Source organism: Microcaecilia unicolor, chromosome 3, assembly GCF_901765095.1.
Source record: "Microcaecilia unicolor chromosome 3, aMicUni1.1, whole genome shotgun sequence".
Lineage (NCBI taxonomy): Eukaryota > Metazoa > Chordata > Amphibia > Gymnophiona > Siphonopidae > Microcaecilia > Microcaecilia unicolor.
This window is the reverse complement of record NC_044033.1, coordinates 487,745,962-487,767,652: the sequence shown is the minus strand read 5'-3', so window position 1 is coordinate 487,767,652 and position 21,691 is coordinate 487,745,962. Positions and strand designations below refer to the sequence as shown.

Sequence of the window (21,691 nt, the reverse complement as noted above, 5' to 3'; positions counted from 1 at the left end):
ATTATTTTGTAAACCTCTATCATATCACCTCTCAGCCGCCTTCTCTCCAGGCGAAAGAGTCCTAGCCGTCTTAACCTCTCCTCATAGGGTAGTCGTCCCATCCCTTTTATCATTTTTGTCGCCTTTCTCTGCACCTTCTCCAATTCCTTTATATCTTTTTTGAGATGAAGCGACCAGAACTGAACACAATACTCCAGGTGCGGTCGCACCATGGAGCGATATAATGGCATTAAAACATCCTCATGCTTGGTTTCCATCCCTTTTCTAATAATACTCAACATTCTGTTCACCTTCTTAGCCGCCGCAGCACATTGAGCGGAAGATTTCAACGTCCTATCCATGATTACTCCAAGATCCCTTTCTCGGTCCGTAACTCAACGCGGAACCTTGCATAACATAGCTGTAATTCAGGTTCCTCCTTCCCACATGCATCACTTTGCACTTGTCAACGTTGAACTTCATCTGCCATTTGGACTCCCAATCCCCCAGTCTCAAGAGGTCTTCTTGTAATTTTTCACATTCCTCCCGCGACGAGACGACCCTGGATAATTTTGTGTCATCTGCGAATTTAATTACCTCACTAGTTACTCCCATCTCGAGGCCATTTATAAATATGTTAAAAAGCAGCGGTCCCAGCACAGACCCCAGAGGGACCCCACTAACCACCCTTCTCCATCGAGAATAATGGCCATTTAACCCTACTCTCTGCTTTCTATCCTTTACCCAGCTCTTAATCCATAATAATATACTGCCTCCGATCCCATGACTCTCCAGTTTCCTTTGGAGTCTTTCATGCGGCACTTTGTCAAACACCTTCTGAAAATCTAGATATACAATATCCACCGGCTCCCCTTTGTCCACATGTTTGTTCACCCCCTCAAAAAAATGCAGATTTGTGAGGCAAGACTTCCCTTCACTAAAACCGTGCTGACTGTCTCAGTAGTCCATGCTTTTGTATATGCTCTGTAATTTTATTCTTAATAATAGCCTCCACCATTTTTCCGGCATTGATGTCAGATTCACCGGTCTATAATTTCCCGGATCGCCTCTGGAACCCTTTTTAAAAATCGGCGTTACATTGGCCACCCTCCAATCTTCCGGTACCACACCTGTTTTTAGGGATAAATTGCATATTACTAACAGTAATTCCACAAGTTCATTTTTCAGCTCTATTAATACTCTGGGGTAAGTGACTTGCCCAGAGTCACAAGGAGCTGCCTGTGCCTGAAGTGGGAATTGAACTCAGTTCCTTAGGACTAAAGTCCACCACCCTAACCACTAGGCCACTCCTCCACTCCCACTAGGCCACTCCCCTATCATGGTCAGACCATTTTCTAATTAAATTCTCCATAAGTGACCACCTGAAACAAATGGCACCTCCCAGAGTTTGGAAGGAGATCAGAGACAAAAAAAAAGCTGACCGCTAAGAATTTTCTAGAGGCCTTGGACTATCCGCATATAGATGAAAAGACAACAGTGGCAGAACAAGTTGACATCTGGAATAAACACCTAGCCAAGACCTTAGAGAAAACAGCACCACTAAAAAAGGTCTTATGCCCGACTCACAAACGCTCACCTTGGTTTTCTCCAGAACTTCGGATCCTTAAACGCGAAGGACGAAAACTGGAAAGGAGATGGCGCAAATCTCACCTGGATGAAGACAGGCTAAACTGCAAGAAGCACATGGCAAAGTACCGCCAAGCCTTAACAGCAACCCAAAAACAGTATTTCTCTCAATACATTGCACAGGCTGCCAATTCAACCAAGCAGCTGTTCAGTATAGTAAACAGCCTACTGCAACCCCCACAACAAAACTAGCCTGCCCAGTCTAAACTGAACTGCAATGATTTTGCTGCATACTTTGCCAACAAAATTATAAGTTTCCACCAGGATTTACAGGCAATCCCACCCAGTCAACCAGAGGTGCACAAACTTGCCCCCTCCTAACAGAGACAGATGAAACACTTTTAACCTAATGACAGAGGATAGCCTTGACAAAATCCTAAGAGACCTTCGACCAACTACCTGCTCCCTCGATGGAAGAAGTAACTAACGTGTTAGTCTCAATCACACACACAAGGATTGACTCGGGCTGCACATACTGCAGCGGGACATGTTTATCCACTCCTACCCTAGCTGAGATAATATTTAACCATCTCTCTGACCTCAAGTGCAACTTTCTTCAAATCAATCACCTTACTTTCTAATTCTTCCCACTTTCTTACTCATCTGTATGTTACAACTTTGCCTTACCCCACACTACCAATTATAATGTTCTAGTACATATTGGGGCTCATTTTCAAAGCACTTAGCCTCCCAAAGTTCCATAGAAACCTATGGAACTTAGCCTCCCAAAGTGCTTTGAAAATATGCCTCATTGTGTTGTCATTACCATGCCATACTTTGTATTGTTGTTCAAATATCTTTACTGCTCTAATTGCCTACTGCTCATGTTTGATCTATTCTTACTGTACACCGCCTTGAGTGAATTCCTTCAAAAAGGCGGTAAATAAATCCTAATAAATAAATAAAATAAATAAAGAACAGACATCTCGGTGAATATTTATGTTAGACTGGCATTTGATCTCCAAGGAGGCTGGGTGATGTCTCCTTTTTGGCCATGAAAGGACATCAACATTGTTCTGTTTGCCATTTGATGACAGAGATATTTTCACTGATCCACAAATGGGTCAATGTTTTAAATTACATTATGTAGTCTATTTTATTCAACATTCCTGCCTTTTAAAACCTGGGTTACTGAATATCAGCAGTGTGTTAATTTCTGGAAGTGAGAACCACCCCCTGACCATCTCCACTCTCCAAAGACTGGGATTCATCAACGAAGAAAAATCTGTTCTTCCTCCATGTCAGACTATTCAATTCATAGGAGCAGTCTTGGACTCAACACAAGCACAAGTATTCCTCCCATCTCCTCATGCTCATACGATTTATCAACTAGCTTTACAACTCCTCCCAGCAAACACATGCACTGCCAGAACACTTCTTCGTCTTTTAGATCACATATCAGCAACAGCGGCAGGTGTAACTGTAGCAAGCCTGAAGATGGTGCCTCAAACAACGTATCAGCCAGTTCAGGCAGAATCTGTGACGCAGAATCATTCTCTCCTCGCAACTCAAGACAGCTCTTCTTTGGTGGCTCTATCCACCCAATCTCTCTCAAGGAGCTCCATCAAAACAGATATCACACTTACAACAGATGCCTCATCCAAGGGATGGGGAGCTCATCTCCCAAACCATTCTACTCAAGGAACTTGGTATGCTACAGAGAAGCTGCTTCACATCAATGTACTAGAACTCCGGATGGTTTTCTATGTGATCAAAGTATTCCAACAACTTCTCAATGGAAAAACTATCCTTCTGCGTACAAATTTAGGTAGCAATGTTCTACCTCAACAAACAGGGCGGTGGGGGGGGGGGGGGGGCACAGGATCCCTCACTGTGTCTAGAGGCTTATCACATTTTCCATACTGTCATCTAATTCATGGCTCACAAGTCTCTCTCTCTCTCAGCAATACAAAAAAATTTTTGAGCCTGGGGTACACCTGTCGTAGATCTTTTTGCAACAGACAAAAACAAGAAATGTTACCTGTTCTGCTCCAGGATCCCATCACAACAAGGTCTTTCTAATGATGCATTCACAATTTCATGGACCAGTCATCTCTTCTAAGCATTCCCTCCGATGCCACTTACATAAATACTTTATAAATAAATAACAACTAGACCTAAAAACTAGACCTAAGTGGTTTACAGTGTCTTTACAGGTACTGGTACTGTCCCTAATGAGCTCACAATCTAAGTAGTATATTGTATCTGGAACAATGGAGGGCTAAGTGACTTCCCAGGGTCACATACAGCTGCAGAGGGAACTGAACCTGGTTCCCCAGGATTTCAACCTGCTGTTGACCGTTATGCAACGGCGGGAATCAAACCTGGCTCCCCAGGCCCGTAACCCGCTGCACTAACCATCAGGCCGCTCCTCCACTCCACTTATCTTGAAAGTCATCCAGAAAGTAATACAGGATTCTACAGATCTTATCCTGGTTGCCCCAGGCTTTACATACTGGCGATAGCAAAATCTCTGCATTTGAATTCTCATCCTCGCCTACTCTCAAGAGGGTCGACGTTTGCATCCTAGGGTCAACAGATTAGCTCTCACAGCATGGAGGCTCCAAGGTCATCTCCTCTGATCTTTCCTCCACAGATTCAGGACATTCTCTCAGCAGCTCATAAATCCTCCACTCGAAAATCCTATTCCTCAAAGTGGAAACGGTTTACCATCTGGTGTGCTTCAAATCATTTCGACCCGTCATGCATCTCCATTCAAACGTTACTTGACTATTCGTTGCATCTTTCAGACTCAGGACTAAAATACACATCTCTTGGGGTTCATCTAGCACCAATATCCTTCAACCAGAATGACCAGCAGGGGACATCTTTTTTCCTCCGATCCTACAGTTCGTTGTCTCCTCAAAGGATTGCTCTACACCCACCCCCCCCCCCCCCACCCTTCCTTAATTTAGTCTTATCTCAGCTGCTCAAACCTCCATTTGAACCCTTGGCATCTGCTCCTTTTCAGTTTCTCTCATGGAAGATACTTTTTCTGGTGGCCATCACCTTTGCTCAAAGGATTAGTGAACTTCAGGCCTTAGTCTATTACCTTATCTTTGCTTCTTTCCTACAAAGGTTGTGCTATTTACCCACTGCAAATTTCTTCCTAAGGTTGTTTCTTCATTTCATCTTAATTAGGACATTGTGCTTCTAGTTTTGTTCCCCAAAGCCTCACTCTTAAGCAGCGGAAGAATATCTACATACCTTGAATTGCAAAAGAGCACTGATGTTTTTATCTCGATAGAATTTTTTCAGAAATTCATCACAGCTTTTCCTTTCCTATCAATCTCATTCACTGGGATTATCTGTATCCAAAGCAACCTTATCCTCATGGATAGCTGACTGTATTACATTTTGCTATAACCAAGTCAATCTGGACCCTCTAAGTTGCCTTGGAGCTCACTCTTTTTTTTTTTGTTACATTTGTACCCCGCGCTTTCCCACTCATGGCAGGCTCAATGCGGCTTACATGGGGCAATGGAGGGTTAAGTGACTTGGCAAAACAGCAAAAGTAGAGGCTGACAAATGCGCAAACCAATAGGGAGATAATATCAAAAACCAGTTTATTCAGAATATCAATATCAAGGACCCGACACGGTCCGTGTTTCGGCGCCAAAGCCTCCTGTCTTCTTGGGTTAAGTGACTTGTCCAGAGTCACAAGGAGCTGCCTGTGCCTGAAGTGGGAATCGAACTCAGTTCCTCAGGACCAAAGTCCACCACCCTAACCACTAGGCCACTCCTCCACGTGCCATCGCTACTTCCACTGCACACTGATGAGGTGTACCTCTGGTGGATGTTTGCAAGGCCACAACATGGTCTACGCTTCATACCCTCACTAAACATTACTGTCTCGATACTGCTACAAGAGTGATGCAAAATTTCGACAAGCATCCTTCAATCTTTATTCTCATAAACAGTGAATCCACCACCCTTACAGACTCTTTTCCGGGTTGCTCAGGCTTTTGTTTTCTACTAATGCAACCCTCAGCTTGGGAGTCACCAAGTGTGTCTGCATTATCTTGAGACATGGAGAAAGCGTAGTTACTTACCTGTAAACCCTTTTTTTTTTTAACCTCTCTTCCTCTTTAGTTTCTCACTACCCTAGTTGTTTTTGTCCGATTGTTGTCTACTTCTCCCCTCTTTCCTATCTTTCATTGGAGTTCTTTTCTTACCCTCTTATATGTAATATTTTTAAATTACAAACCACTTAGCTCTGTGCGTCAGTTTAGGTAGTATAGCAAATACAATAAAGAATATCAGGTTATCTCTGTGGTCCTCAGGATAATGCAGACACTCCCTTCCCGCCCTCTGTCCCCTCTATCAGGTTTTGCATCAGAGACCATCTGGAATCCAAACATCTTCTCCATGCCATGGATCCACTACAAATCTCTGATTGCTGGCTGCCTTCACCTTGAGAGCTATTTACTGACCTGGCAGACTGCTGAGGTGGTGGAGCAGGAAGACGGCCTACTAACACGATTGGCTGAAATCTTAGCAATCAATTTAGGGAGCACATTCAGACGGGCAGCTCGTGAAGACTACTACCCAAGTAAATCTGTATAATCCTGAGGACCACAGAGAACATCTGCTACAGGTAAGCAACTACGCTTTGTCAGATTCTAACACAGAGAATTTCACAGCCTTCATTTGTTTTATCTAAACTAGCCTCAGTTTTATTCAAAAAATTCCTGGAACAGCCCTTCTTCCTGTTCAAGAAATTCAACACCACTTTTTTTTTTTTTTTAATAGTAAATACCATGCTGGTGAAGTGATCATGAAATAACCAAAAACAGAACCTCGTGTTTGCTATTCATATCTTACTGGGGAATCTTTAACAATGCTTGTTACATCGGGCTGCATTTGGTTTGCAATGCCAAAATCGATCAACTTCAGCATACCATCAACGATCAGAAAGTTAGCTGGTTTCAGATCACTGTGAACGATGCCTGCAAAATCATGTACATTATTATTAGATGTAACCAGGAAAATTCCATTCATGTATTAAAAGGGCAAATTTCTAAACTTATTACACAGGTAGCTGTTAACATCCAGAAAAAGAATTTCTGAGAACTGTTACACTGAGGGAAGGGGGACAAGTAGAAAGTGGGGGAGAAGATATATTCAAAATGAAACTACTCAATGTAACTGTGCAGATTCTCAAAAATCACCAAACCTTTATGTATGCTAACAAGGTAGACTTTTGTCTAGAATTTAACAAACATCTCTCTGGTAAGCCAAATGCAAAACTTCAAAATGCCTATTGAAAGTTAACTACTTTTCAAAAGATGTAGATGAATACACCATTTACCATGGGAGGCAATATTCATTAAAAATCCAGTGTCCCTCCTGGAGGAGGAGTAGCCTAGTGGTTAGTGCAGTGGACTTTGATCCTGAGGAACTGAGTTCGATTCCCACTGCAACTCCTTGTGACTGGGCAAGTCACTTAACCCTCCATTGCCCCTGGTACAAAATAAGTACCTGAATATACGTAAACCGCTTTGAATGTAGTTGCAAAAACCTCAGAAAGGCGGTATATTAAGTCCCATTTCCCTTTCCCCTTTAATACAAGGAGATGTATTTATCCTTTTTGTTCAGTTCATCTAAAATTAAGGAGGGTTTTATTTATTAGTCATTTTTCCCAAAGACTGAACAATATTTTAGGAGATAATAATCCTTGATTAAATTTAATAAATATATATTTTTAAAGGGATAAATTAGTTTAATCATAGTAAACATACTAGATGACGGCAGAAAAAGACCTGCACGGTCCATCCAGTCTGCCCAAGAAGATAAATTCATATGTGCTACTTTTTTATTTGTACTGTCCTCTTCAGTGGACAGACCGTATAAGTCTGGCCAGCGCTATCCCCGCCTCCCAACCACCAACCCCGCCTCCCAACCACCAGCTCTGGCACAGACCCTATAAGTCTGCCCAGCACTATCCCTGCCTCCCAACCACCAGTCCCAGCACAGACCGTATAAGTCTGCCCAGCACTAGCCCCGCCTCCCAACCACCAGCTCTGCCACCCATATAGAGAATGAGTGAAAAAAATCAAGTTGTATAATGCTTAATTTCCCTCTTGCTCCTACCAGCTCACAAATTGCCTCCATGTCCTACCACATCTAGTAAAGGGTTTTCAAGTACATATTGGCAGAAAAGTGGGCACCTCAGTGAGCTTCTCCTACTGAACTTCAATCAAATCTATCCATAGAGAAGGCTCCTGAAATATGCATATGAGCAAATGTGACAGAATAAGCACTTTGCAATGATAAAATGTTATTAAAATAGACTTCTCGCCCTCCTCTTCACTGTAATCATTTATATCCTGATCCAAAATAGGATCAGGCAAATTTAAATGCAAAAACAGGAGGCATTTGAGATTTTCTGTAAAGGGATGTTTAGATATACTGTACCATATTCATGGATTGTATTAACTGCTTCCAGCATATTTTTCCAGTAGCTTTTTCGTTCCCATGGACTGACAGTTTTTTTCTTCCTTAGCCAAGAATTTAGGTCAATATTTCCACATTCCATTACCATATAGATGTGATCCTCTGTAATTTCACTGAAAGGGAAACACTTCAAAAATTAAACTGACTTTTTTCCTGTTCACACCTGAAATGCAAAACACGAAACTCTCACTAGCAAGTGTTATTTCAGCAAATACACATTTCAGTCAGCAATTTCTTCCCAATTCTTTGGGATTCCCATTCAATCAGAGTGAACCTGAGCCAGAGACAAAGCCAAACAACTACAAAGAGAGACATTTTTATTTTGTCAAAGCTCTGATTAAATCATATAAAGCATCTGCCAAATAGGTTGTGCCCAATCTAAAAAGGTACAACCTGGATCATCCCCAGCAGACAGCTGCATGAACTTTTCCCAATTGTTCCCCCTCCCCCCATATTTTGCCCAACTTGCATGGGAAGACTACCAATGCTGGAGACTGAAAAATACTGACGGGCTAGGGGCTTGCATAAAGTTCTCAAATAGCATCACAGCTCAGTAGTTCTCAGTTTCCACCTGCTGGCAAGACAGCACACACCCAAACATTTGTGCTGGTTTGGCAAGACGATAAGCAAAGGTATGTTCTGGTCAGCTACGATGTCAGAGATACCTAAAATTCATGATGCTGCTGGTCCTAGAAACTTGAAGAACATGACCCTGAGTCAAGAATGGAACCATCATTGATACAAATTGTACACTTACTGGTCATATAGTCTGATTATTTTATCACTGTGTTTCTGTAGTTTCCTTAGATACGAAATTTCATTTTGATAGCTTGTAGTAGTCTGTGGGTCTGCTCCATCAAGATCCACATATTTGACAGCATATAGACGCTTCTTATCATCCATTACTTGAAATACCTGCAAGACACATGTCTACTCTAAACAGGACTGTATGCATGAATATCACCAACACCTTAACTAAGCTATTAATACAATTACTCATAATCTTACCTTACTGGAGCCACCAGCACCTATCTTTCTCAATATAGTGTAAACTCTTCCTTTAATTACAATAAATTCATTTGAAGAAAGAGGTGTTGTCACCTAAAAAAAAAAAAAAAAGTTAACAGGTTGCAAATTATAACAAGAAGAGGAATTGACCCTTGTACTCTCCCTGCCACTGTTTTATCTCTCCTCTCATCCACTTTGTTATCCAAGTCTGTCAATAAGGCAAGTCTTTTCCTGCAACACTATACTCTTCCTTTTAGGACACACTCGTTCCTCCTATTCCTCATCCTGTAGCATGTACCAAGCTCCAGCCTTGGTTGACCTCCAGAATTCACCACGTATGTTTCTGTGCCCAATCTGTAGCATGTCTTTAGCTAAAAACCTGAACTCATGCTGACATCACTCATTTCATATTTTTACTAACCTCCTTCCAGTCTGCTATTGCACTTACTAAACAAGAGTACTATGTCTATTTGGAAACTTTGTCTTGACTCTCTGCCACTCCCTCCTCAAATTGCTTCCACCTCTAAGCCCTTTCACTTTCTGTTCAGACTATGGATGAATTCTTCCATTTCAATGTTCACAAAATTAATCTTGAAATCTCTGCCAGGTTACCTTCATCTCTTCTTCCCCCATTTGATTATCACAACCTTCCTTCAACTCCTGCCATCCTTTCCTTAAATCACCAAGGAGGAAACTGCACATCTCTTCTTCTCCAAACTCACTATTTATTTATTTGTGACATTTATATCCCACATTATCCCAAACAAGTTTGAGTTCAATGTGGCTTACAATAAACAGTATAGGCTACATAACAAAGAATAATGCATAAGAAAGTAATTTGTTTTAAGAATCCAATTTTACAATACAGTATCATAAACATACTGGGATATCTATGGATGTTTAACATTTAGAAAATCTATTATGAATGAGAAATTGTACATGAAATAACGAGAAAGTTAATGGTAAATAGAACTAATTCAGGTAATAATTGTTTGAGATATGGTTGCTCTTTGTGAGGGTTTGTTTAATAGGCACGATTTGAGGATTTTGTGTAATCTAGTATATTCCTGTATATTTCTTATTTTGGGGGTAGGTGAAGTCTGTAGAGTGGACAGTTTTGTAGATCACTTTTTTGCAATTTGGGAGGTGAAGTCTGAGACAGTTCCTTGCTTCATATTTAGTGTTTCTTTGATGTAAGTTTATTAATGGTACCATATAATCTGGAGATGTGCCATTTAATATTTGAAAGATAAAGGTACATAATTTGAAGGTGATTCTCCCTTTGATAGGAAGCCTGTGTAATTTGATTAGTAAAGGGGAGGCACTGTCAAAACGAGAGATTTTGCATTATGAACCTATCTGCTCTCCGATTCTATTCCCAGTCCTCAGCTCTCTCTCCCCTTCTGTCTTCACTTCAATCTGTACTATTCTCAATTCAGTGCAGGTTCAAGGGTTTGTGGCTCTTAAGCCTGCACCAATGCCACTTTTTGCTTTGCGGTGCCCCCCCCCCCCCTTTCTCAAGTAGATGACGGCAGGTCTATCCGAGTCTGCCCAACAAGATAAGCATTGCACATGATATGTGATATTTATTCAGTTCAAACTTCTCTTACTGACTTAAGCATATTTATTCTGCAGCTTAGTACCTCTGCTCTCTCCCCCTAAAGTCCTTCCCCGGGAACTCTGTTCATTGGTCAAGTCACCCACAGAGCATTCAGAGTTCCTTCAGGAGGTTCAATGGCCCCTTTCAGAATGCATGGACAATAAGGTAAAACCTGTCGCTGCCAGTGCACCACCACTCGTGCTTCTCCACAAGTGAGGACTGAAGTGCAACACCACCTGAGTTTCTCCATGAGAGAAGAATATTCTTGTTGGCTGCAAATTAATTTGAAAGCACCACAGAACGGCATGACCCATCAGGGAAGAACGGCAGCTCAGGGGGAAGGGATTTCAAAAAAAAGGAGTGCCATCTTTATCTAGACACTGATGCCACTGAGCGATACTGATCCTTGCCCACCTCACAGAAGTCATCTACAAAGCCATGTACGGATTTTGAAAAAGGACTGCTATTTCACTAGAGTCTTCATTTGGACACTGCTTGCACCAAGTAATCCTGATCCTGCCCACCTTGTTGACATCATCTACAGAGCCCAGTAGGGCTACTGAAAAAGGAAGGCCATTTCGCCAGGGTCTTCATTTGAACACTACTTCCACCGAGTGATCCTGAGCCCGCCCTCCTCACTGACATTATCTACAGAGTCTGGTAAGACTTTTGAAAAAGGGCCGTTACATCCCAGTGTGCACCTTTGTGGCAACCTTGAACTACTCACCAACACAACCTCTAAGTAACCGCCCTTACCATCTTGGTTCTTCAAACATCCATCACTATGTGGAGGCTCTTATGGCTATGCCTATCCCTTCTGAGCACAATGGGAGGCAACCTCTTGCTTATAGAGGAGCCCAGTCATATTGCTGTTATCCTCAACACATTCAGAAAACCTAAGGTCAAAAAACAACCTAACATTCTGCATAGCCTCCAATAGGCAAGCTTCAGACACACTCATCACCTGGATTAAAGCCTATCAAACAAACTACATTCAAAAGCTCTCAGCAGCTGAGCATCCGCTCTTTCAACCTTGCCCAAAGACATCCTGGCTCTGCACCTCAAATATCATCTAACACCTGTACCTGCAATTTACATCAACGCTAGATCAGTGGGTAACAAATCTGTTAATTAGCGATCTCCATGAATCAACGCTAGATCAGTGGGTAACAAATCTCTGTTTATTAGAGATCTCCATGAATCCTCTTGACCTGGGCTTATTGTTTATCTCAGAAACATGGCTCACAGAAGGACCTGAGACAGCAAGGTTTCACTACAGGAAGGTCTCGATGGACTAATAATTTCTTTGGGTGACCATAGAGTTGGATCGAGAAAGAGAGCTAGATGTGATGTACTTAGATTTTAGCAAAGCCTTTGACACAGTTCTGCATAGATAACTTATAAATTGCATGCCATGGTATGGGCCCTAAAGTGAATGACTGGGTTAGGAACTGGTTGACTGGAAGGGGAGAGAGGATAGTGGTAAATGGAATTCACTCTGAGGAAAAGGATGTTACCAGTGGTGTGCCACAAGGTTTGGTTCTTGGCCCAGTTCGTCTTAACATTTTTGTAAACAATATTGCCACAGGGCTGTCTGGTAAGGTTTGCTTCTTTGCAGATATCAAAATCGGCAATATGGTAGACACCCCTGATGCTGTGGATGACATGAGGAGGGACCTAGTGTAGCTTGAAGAATAGTGCAGAATTTGGCAGCTAAAATTAAATGCTAATATATGCAAAGCCAAGCTTTTGGGCTACAAAAACCCAAGGGAGCAGTACAGTTTAGGGGGTGAAATACTTCTGTGCACAAAAGAGGAGCAGGACTTGGGTATAACTGTATGTGATGATATTAAGGTGACCAATCAGATGGCCAGTGGAATGCCTCTGTATAAGTCTCTGGTGACACCTTATTTAGAGCACCATATACAATTCTTGAGACCACATTTTCAGAAAGATATAAACAGGATGGAGTTGGTCCAGAGGGAGGCTACTAAAATGGTCAGAATGAGCTCCATTTACTACTACCCTCTGGTAAAAATGGTAAAGTGTATGGGGACAGACTTAAAGATCTCAATATGTATGCTTTGGAAAAAAAAGGCTAGAGAGGGGAGATATGATAGAGACACTTAAATACCTCCATGCCATAAATGCACAGGAGGCAAAAAGGAAGTTCTGGAATGAGGGGGTACAAGATGAAGGTGAAAGGAAATAGAAAGGGTGGTGAATTCATGAAACAGACTCCCAATGGAGATGGTGGAGAAGACGACTATCTGATTTCAAAAAAGCTTGAGATAACTACATAGGATCTCTAAGGAAGGAAAAAAGGGTAGTAGATGGCATGGATAGGCCATATGGTCTTTTACCTGCCTTCTTTTTTTCTGTGTTTCTATGTACATTTCATAATGTATGAAAGACCACAATTTCAAAGAGAGAAACTAAACTAAGGAAACTAGAACAGCTCTCTGAAGACCACTTATACAATGAACAAACCCTTTCACCCTAAAAAGTCTTCAGAGACAAATAGCAGATCAATGAATAACATTCCTACTAGAAAGAAAAAAAATGTACATACCTGATTTAGAGTTATAAAAAAATATACTGTACATACCTGATTCAGAGTTATAAAAGATGTACTTCAAACCTATAATTTGACCACTAAGAGACAAGGAAATCTCAATATAAAGGAAGCTCCCAAAGAAATCACTCTCTGCCTATAAGCAAACAAGGATTTCTATCACTTCTAAGAGACCCTAGATATGCCAGGAAATTAGAGGGCAACCAAAACCGAATCTGCAGCTAAATTTCATTGCTCAGTTTCGACCGGAACTGAAGCCTAAACTGCACCCCCCCCCCCCCCCCAGCCGTAGAAGGCCCATCTCCCCAGGCCAGCCTCCCACCCAACAGAAAACCTGTCCCTTCGGGCAACCCACCAACTCTGCCCTCCCTGGGCCTACCTTCAAAAAAGCATGGTGCTCTAGTGGCCTCTTTGGGGAAGAAGCGATCCTGGTTTGATCCTTTCCCAGCAGCAGCATAGTCAAAATGGGCAGCTGCGCCTTCCCATAACAAGTCTAGCTCCTGCCCCAAAGAGACCACTAGACCAGTACTTCCCAAGTACGGTCCTGGAGTACTCCTTGCCAGTCACGTTTTCAGGATCCACAATGAATTTGCATGAAAGAGATTTGCATATAATGGAGGCAGTGCATGCAAATCAAGTTCATGCATATTCACTGTGGATATCCTGAAAACCTGACTGGCAAGGGGTACTCCAGGACTGGACTTAGGAAACACTGCACTAGATCACCAGGGCTTTTCTAAGGTAGGCCTGGGAAGCGCAGAGCTGGTGGGTGGCTCAGGGACAGGGAGTTCTAGTTTCAGCTGAAAATGCATTTGCATTTCAGCCAAACCTGAAGCATAGCCAAATCCAGATTTTGGGCCAGTTTAAACGTCAAAGCACCTCAGAACAAACTACCATATATTTGATTGTATCCACCAGCCACGCTACAGAGGTAGGGAAGATGATGCTCTGTTAGTCCTCACATTTACCAGTGGAAGAAAAAAAAAAAAAAAAAAACCCAGAAAATAAAACAGAGCAAAACAGAGTGTTCCAAGGTGCTCATGTCTTTCATTGGTTATATGGAGTTTTCACCCAGAAGCTAGACTTAGGGGTGCAGGTCTCTGGGTAGAGAATTGTGACACTGGATGAAAATCTTTTTTGAGTTTAAGCCAGTAATCTGTTCTGTGATCCTTCTGTCACGTTCGTCTGTATTTCTTGAACAAAGCCTCTTTTGCCCTTATTTTTTCAGCCACCTACTTGGAGTACCATATAGACTTCCTGTTTCTCTTGTTTTTTGTTTACTTTCCTTGCATAAAGATCAGTTGCAATACTTATAGCAACTTTCAGTTTGGGCCACTGCGCTTCCACTTCATCTATGCCCACCCATGCATTCAGCTCCTTCTTCAGGTATTCCCCCGTTTTACCAAAATCAGCATGTCTGAAATGCAGTACTTTGCGTTTTATGCACTCTGCTTTCACTCTTATATCAAATCATATCGTGTTATGATCACTATTGCCTAGGTGGACACCCACCCGGACACTGGAAACAGTGCCTCCATTTGTGAGCCCTAGATCCAGCGTCAACCCTTCCCTCATGGATTCTGTCACCATTTGTCTAAGAAAGGCACTTTGACAGACATCCACAATCTGCCTACTCCTTTCCGATTCTACCAAAGGAGCATTCCAATACACATCAGGCAAGTTGAAATCTCCCAGCAACAACACCCCCCCTTTCTTACCAAGCTTATGGATATCTTCCATCAGATCCTTGTCCAGCTTCTCCATTTGTACTGGAGGTCTGTAGATAACACCTGTGTGGATATAGGTTTCATCTTCTCTTTACAGAGCAATCCATATAGCTTCTTCCTTTCCCCAGGTCCCTGCATTTCAGTTGCTCTGATATTATTTTTCACATACAGCGCCACTCCTCCACCTCATCGGCCCTTCCTATCCTTCCTAAAAAGATTAGGACCCAGTATGATCGCGTCCCATTCATGAGAGTCAATGAACCATGTTTCTGTAATAGCAACAATATCCAAATCTTCTTCAAACATTAGTGCTTGCAAGTACTGAACCTTTTTATATAGGCTACGAGCATTTCTGCTCATTCCTTTCCATGAGTTATTACGTGCATTTAGATGGTTACTAACCCACTGCTGCCGTGTTTTTGCTGGGAGTGACTTTCTGAATTCCCTTTCTTCCTATTGTCACCCTCACCCTTTAGTTTAAATGTCTAGAAACATACCGTCTGAATTTCTTCCCAAGGATCCTTTTTCCCATCACAGAAAGAAGTAACCCATTATTACAGTACAGCCTGTGATTTTGTCATGTACTGCCCCATCCTCCTATGTATCTGAAACCTTCTTCTTTACACCAAGCTTCAAGCCATTTATTGAACTCTGTTTTAGAAAGTCTTTCCCTTCCCATATGTAGGAATAACTGCAGAAAAAGCTGCAGTCTTAACCAAATGTTTGAGTCCCTCCCCTAGCTTCTTGAATTTATCTGTGCTCCAAGTTTGCTACTGCTGGCCAGGTCATTTATCCCCAGGTGGATTACAATATCATTATTAGAATCCTTACTTTTTTCTTGGATCCCTTTCAGTATTTCGTTGGTATTTCTGGTAGCTGAGGATCCTGGAAGGCATTTCACTAGATTGGCATGTAAAATTCTCCCTTTACTACTACTACTTAACATTTCTAGAGCACTACTAGGGTTACGCAGCGCTGTACAGTTTAACAAAGGAGGACAGTCCATGCTCAAAGGCGCTTACAATCTAAAGGACAAAATGTCAAGTTGGGGCAGTCTAGATTTCCTGAATAGAGGAATAGTGGTTAGGTGCCGAAGGCGACATTGAAGAGGTGGGCTTTGAGCAAGGATTTGAAGATGGGCAGGGAAGGGGGCCTGGAGTATGGGCTCAGGGAGTTTGTTCCAGGCGTGGGGTGAGGTGAGGCAGAAAGGGCGGAGCCTGGAGTTGGCGGTGGTGGAGAAGGGTACTGAAAGGAGGGATTTGCCTTGAGAGCGGAGGTTGCGGGTAAAAATGTAAGGGGAGATGAGGGTAGAGAGGTAAGGAGGGGTTGCAGATCGAGTGCATTTGTAGGTTAGTAGGAGAAGCTTGAACTGTATGCAGTACCTGATCGGAAGCCAGTGAAGTGACTTGAGGAGAGGGGCGATATGAGTATATCGGTACAGGCAGAAGATAAGACATGCAGCAGAGTTCTGAACGGACTGAAGGGGGGATAGATGGCTAAGTGGGAGGCCAGTGAGGAGTAGGTTGCAGTAGTCAAGGCGAGAGGTAATGAGAGAGTGGATGAGAGTTCGGGTGGTGTGCTCAGAGAGGAAAGGGAGAATTTTGCTAATGTTATAGAGGAAGAAGCGACAGGTCTTGGTTATCTGCTGGATATGCGCAGAGAAGGAGAGGGAGGAGTTGAAGATGACTCCGAGGTTGCGGGCAGATGAGGTGGGGACGATGAGGGTGTTATCAACTGAGATAGAGAGTGGAGGGAGAGGAGAAGTGGGTTTGGGTAGGAAGATAAGCAGCTCGGTCTTGGCCATGTTCAGTTTCAGGTGGCGGTTGGACATCCAGGCAGCAATGTCGAATAAGCAGGCCGATACTTTGGCCTGGGTTTCTGCAGTGATGTCTGGTGTGGAGAGATAAAGCTGGGTGTCGTCAGCATAAAGATGATATTGGAAACCATGAGATGAGATCAGGGAGCCCAGGGAAGAGGTGTAGATTGAAAAAAGAAGGGGTCCAAGGACAGATCCCTGAGGAACTCCAACAGAAAGCGGGATGGGGGTGGAGGAAGAACCATGAGAATGTACTCTGAAGGTACGGTGGGAGAGATAAGAGGAGAACCAGGAGAGGACAGAGCCCTGGAACCCAAATGAGGACAGTGTGGTGAGAAGTAAATTGTGATTGACACTGTCAAAAGCGACGGATAGGTCGAGGAGGATGAGGATGGAGTAGACCTTTGGATTTGGCAAGGAACAGGTCATTGCAGATTTTAGAAAGTGCCATTTCTGTCGAGTGTAAGGGGCGAAAGCCGGATTGAAGCGATCGAGGATGGCATGAGAGGAGAGAAAATCAAGGCAACGGCTGTGAATGGCGCATTCAGGTATCTTGGAGAGGAAGGGTAGGAGAGAAATGGGGCGGTAGTTGGAGGGACAGGTAGGGTCAAAGTGATGGTTTTTTGAGGAGTGGTGTGACTACAGCATGCTTGAAGGTGTCAGGGACAGTTGCAGTGGAGAGAGAGAGGTTGAGGATATGACAGATGGGGGGGGGGTGACAGTAGGAGAGATGGTGTTAAGTAAGTTGGTGGGGATGGGGTCAGAGGAACAGGTGGTGCATTTCGAGGAGGAAAGAAGATGGGCGGTTTCCTCTTCGGTGATATCAGTAAACGAGGAGAAGGAGGCCTGGGTTGGTTGGTTGAGGGAGTGGGTTATAGGGTGAAGAGGAGGAGATGGTTTGGTGGTGAATTCGAGGTTGATCTTCTGCACCTTGTCGCGGAAGTAGTCAGCCAGTGATTGAGGAGAGAGTGAGAGGGGGGGGGGGGAGCGGAGGGCACTTTGAAGAGGGAGTTAAGGGTGGCGAAGAGACAACGAGGGTTGGAGCTGAGGGAATTAGTCAATGCCAACAACAGCCTTTAGAGGCATTAACTTAGGAGCGCAGTTCAAGGGACCCAAACATCTTGTCAATTTCAAGACTTCATTTCTACGAGCACTGGTTCTAAAATCCTGTTTCTCTTCTCACCAAATGGTCCTTTTTCAAACTGTCCTTACCTTAATTTTTTCTGTTTACATCACCCTCCTTTCTATTTACAAGGATTTTTTTTTGTTTTGTTTGCATGCAACTTCACTCATATTGTATTAGTGTTATATTTCAGAGCACTCTTGATAAAGTATCATCTAAATAAATAAAAAGTTTTAGAAAAAAAAAAAAAGATACAATATTAAAAGCAACAAGCCTGATAGTACTCATGCTTAGCATTTCACAGCCACACGTCAAGTAAAGCAACTCACCTTCAAGTCAAATGCGTCGTGTGTATGTATGATGTGAGGTCTGCAACTGAGCCTACCATACTACTCTTTGGTTACTACTAAGAAGAGAATATTCTATGTTGTATTATTGATGGGTGGGAGTTGAGTTGATCCTCCTCCCCCCCACCCCTTTTCATTTTAATGGCATCAAGATTCAGTTTCCTGTACCTGCAAACAACCAGGTCTTTGAAATGGAGATGCTGGAGTTTGAGGCTGTTGTTGGTAACCTGAGGTAAGGAAGTAGGGCGTGGAAACTTTTGATACAGGTGCCAACTCATTCTTCACCACAGGAGTTCGAAAACTAAAGAAAAGTAAAATGTAAAAGAAAAACAAAGGAGAAGTTACTTTACAGTCTGCACATTGAAGTTGTGCCAATTTTGATTCTGCAAAAGCTGAAGAAAAATTCCTCTAGTACAACTACCAGTAAGCTAAAGCTCTTTTTTCGGTACTTGCCTTATTGAATACATACAGAGCTATTATACAACTATCACCTTATTCTCAACTTTTCTTTTTTTTTTTTTTAGGATGTCACAAAGTGGCTCGATTTATTAACAAAGAATCTTCAATATCTAATTTTGCATATATAGTATTCCAAAAAAAATGCACAAGTTGTATACATTAGATTCTTCTCAACAGTCTTCAATTTCCAATTTGCATATACAGTATTTAAAAAATGCACAGGAAGTAGTGTACATTAGGTACTTCTCGATATAGATAACCCAACACTCCAGTATTTTTGGCAAAGAAATTGCCTTCTTCGGGGGTCCTAATAAGAATTACTCAAGACGTATGTACTCTACCAAAAATAACTCCGGATGTATCACTTTACCTCAACTTTTCTTTTTAATGTTATTTGTATATAATTTTAAGCAACATCATACAAGTTACATTTGTGAAAGAACAAAGAACAAAAAAAAAAATAAATGAAAGTCCTACAAAGAAATCAAGGAAAATTACATTCCATAAAGTCTCCAATAAAAGAGGCAGGCATAAAGAATAAAGGGAAAAGGCAATAATTTTCAGGAAATATTATTAAGATAATGTAACAGCGCTTATGAAAGACAATTTAATTATTCACCATAAAATTAAACAGAGGTTTGCAAAATCTGCAACCACGTTATTATCAGGTGCAGGAATGCATAGCCCTTCAGAGGCCTAGATGATATTCTGTGTTCATGCTTGATTTTGAACAGAGGTGTAAAACTTATTCCAAGGATTTTTGGTAATAGCTCCTGCAGAAATGCACACATATCTGAACCCTCGCTGTTTTCAGGCACTCCAAGGATACGAATATTGTTTCTCTGCATGTCATTAAGCTGAGATTGGGGGGTGTCCATTTTCATCTGGCGCTGCTGCACATTTTGGGTCTGAAGATCATGAGCTGCCATGCGCTCTTCTAACAATTCGAGATGTGCATAAGACCTGGTTAGTAATATGGAAATTTCAGATTAAATTTCAGCAGTATTACTTAAATTTTGTTGCATTAACTCATGTAATGACTTCATATCTTCTGCCAAGGTGGTATGTATCAGACACGTTGGGCGGCAGTGCAGTTTTTTTCTGGCATAGAGGGATCAGTTTTAGGCTGCTTTGATACAGAATAACTCAAATGGCGATTCATGTTTTGATGGTTTGGAAGTCACTTGGTTACACATCAGATTTAAAAGAGATCTGGTATAAAACAATATGCTGGATCACTGAACAACACTTGTTGGTGGGAGCCGCTCGATTATGCTGCCATTCCTGAGCAGGTCACATGATGTTACGAAATGGCTTTTCTACATTAAGCTACTTCAGCAACATGTGAGCACTTGGACTTGAGAGGACATTTGTACTGCTTGCCCAGAAAGAGCTTTACTAAGCCCATTAGTTGCCAACCATATAGAATTAAGGGAGATCACAGCCAGTTTTAATAGACAACACTCCGCCATCTTCATATTTATTTATTTATAACATTTATATCCCACAGTATTCCCACCCAAGGGCAGGCTCAATGTGGCGTACAATAGTTAACATGCAAACAATAGTACAAAATACAAGGTCACAAGAGGGAGAAAGAAATAGCTGAGGAGGAAAGGAAGAGAGGGGAGGTGAGAAATTTTCACAGAGAGAGCCGTGGGTTAAAAGGGCATGGCACGAGAAGGGTCCACGGCATATGCTCTGCCAAATAGGAAGGTCTTGAGTTACTTCTTAAAGGTCGGGTGATCAGAAGTGAATTTAACCTCTCGAGGCAACCCGTTCCACAATTGAGTGCTGAGATAAGGGAAAGAGGAACCATAGATGGTCTTATATTTGAGGCCACAAGGAGCCGGGTAGTGGAGATTGAGGTATGAGCAGGCTGACCATCGGGAATTCCTGGGCGGCAGGTTAACGAGAGAGTCCATATAGGAAGGGGCTTCTCCATAGATGATTTTGTGCACCAATGTGCAGGTCTTGAACGCGATGCGGTCCTTTACAGGAAGCCAATGCAGCCGCTCACGAAGTGGTCTCGAACTGTCAAATCTCGATTTGCCGAAGATGAGTCAAGCTGCTGTATTCTGAGCGGTTTGTAATTTTTTTAGGAGGTTTGTGCATCCCCCGTAGATACTGTTGCAATAATCAAGATGGTGATTACCAGGGACTGGACTAGATTGCGGAATACTTCTCGAGGGAAGAAAGGCTTGATACGCTTAAGCCTCCAAAGAGAGTAGAACATTTGCTTGACTGTAGAGTTCACATGATGCTCCAATGTCAAAGATCTGTCAACCAGGACTCCAAAGATTTTTAGGGATGCTGAGATAGGCAGGACGATCTCAGGAGTAATTAATTTAGGAGGCCTGTGTTTGTTATAGGGAGAGGAGAGGATCAAGCAGTGCGTTTTCTCTGCGTTGAGTTTAAATTGAAAAGAATTGACCCAGTCGAGCATGGTTTTAAAGCCTTGCCGAATCCTACAGGTTATTTCAGTTAGGTCTTTTTCAAAAGGGATGAAGATAGTGATATCATCTGCATAAATAAACGGGTTTAATCCCAGTTTAGAGAGAGCAGTTGCCAGAGGGATCAACATCAAGTTGAAGAGGGTAGGTGATAGCGGGGAGCCCTGTGGCACACTGCAGTCTGCTTTCCAGCGATATGATAGCATAGAGTTGGCGTGTACTTGGTAGGATCTGGATGTAAGAAAACCTCTCAGCCAGGCTAGTATGTTACCACTTGCACCAAAATAGTCAAGGAGCCACAAAAGTATACCGTGGTGCACCATATCAAAGGCACTTGACAAATGGTGAACCTTCAGCCCCCAAGGTTTCAGGAATTGGACTGCAAGCTTGATAATTCTCCTGGCCAAGCCCAGCGTTCAGCACACTGATGGATTCCCCAGATGTAGTACCAATCCGCGCCACAGTCTCTGTCAACACTGCCAAGGAAGGCTTGAGAGGCTG

The 21,691-nt window shown here is 42.5% G+C and overlaps 1 protein-coding gene across 1 annotated transcript in view; it reads right to left on the bottom strand.

Moving 5' to 3' along the window:
- The window catches only part of TTK (TTK protein kinase), a 171,754-nt gene that overhangs the window by 32,278 nt on the left and 117,785 nt on the right, over window positions 1-21,691 (bottom strand). The window contains exons 13-17 of the mRNA XM_030199069.1: window positions 18,447-18,579; window positions 9,091-9,183; window positions 8,840-8,997; window positions 8,044-8,195; window positions 6,451-6,575 (exon numbers count right to left, since the gene is read on the bottom strand). Of these exons, the coding sequence (XP_030054929.1) occupies window positions 6,451-6,575; window positions 8,044-8,195; window positions 8,840-8,997; window positions 9,091-9,183; window positions 18,447-18,579 (661 nt within the window). The remainder of the gene's footprint in view (window positions 1-6,450; window positions 6,576-8,043; window positions 8,196-8,839; window positions 8,998-9,090; window positions 9,184-18,446; window positions 18,580-21,691) is intronic.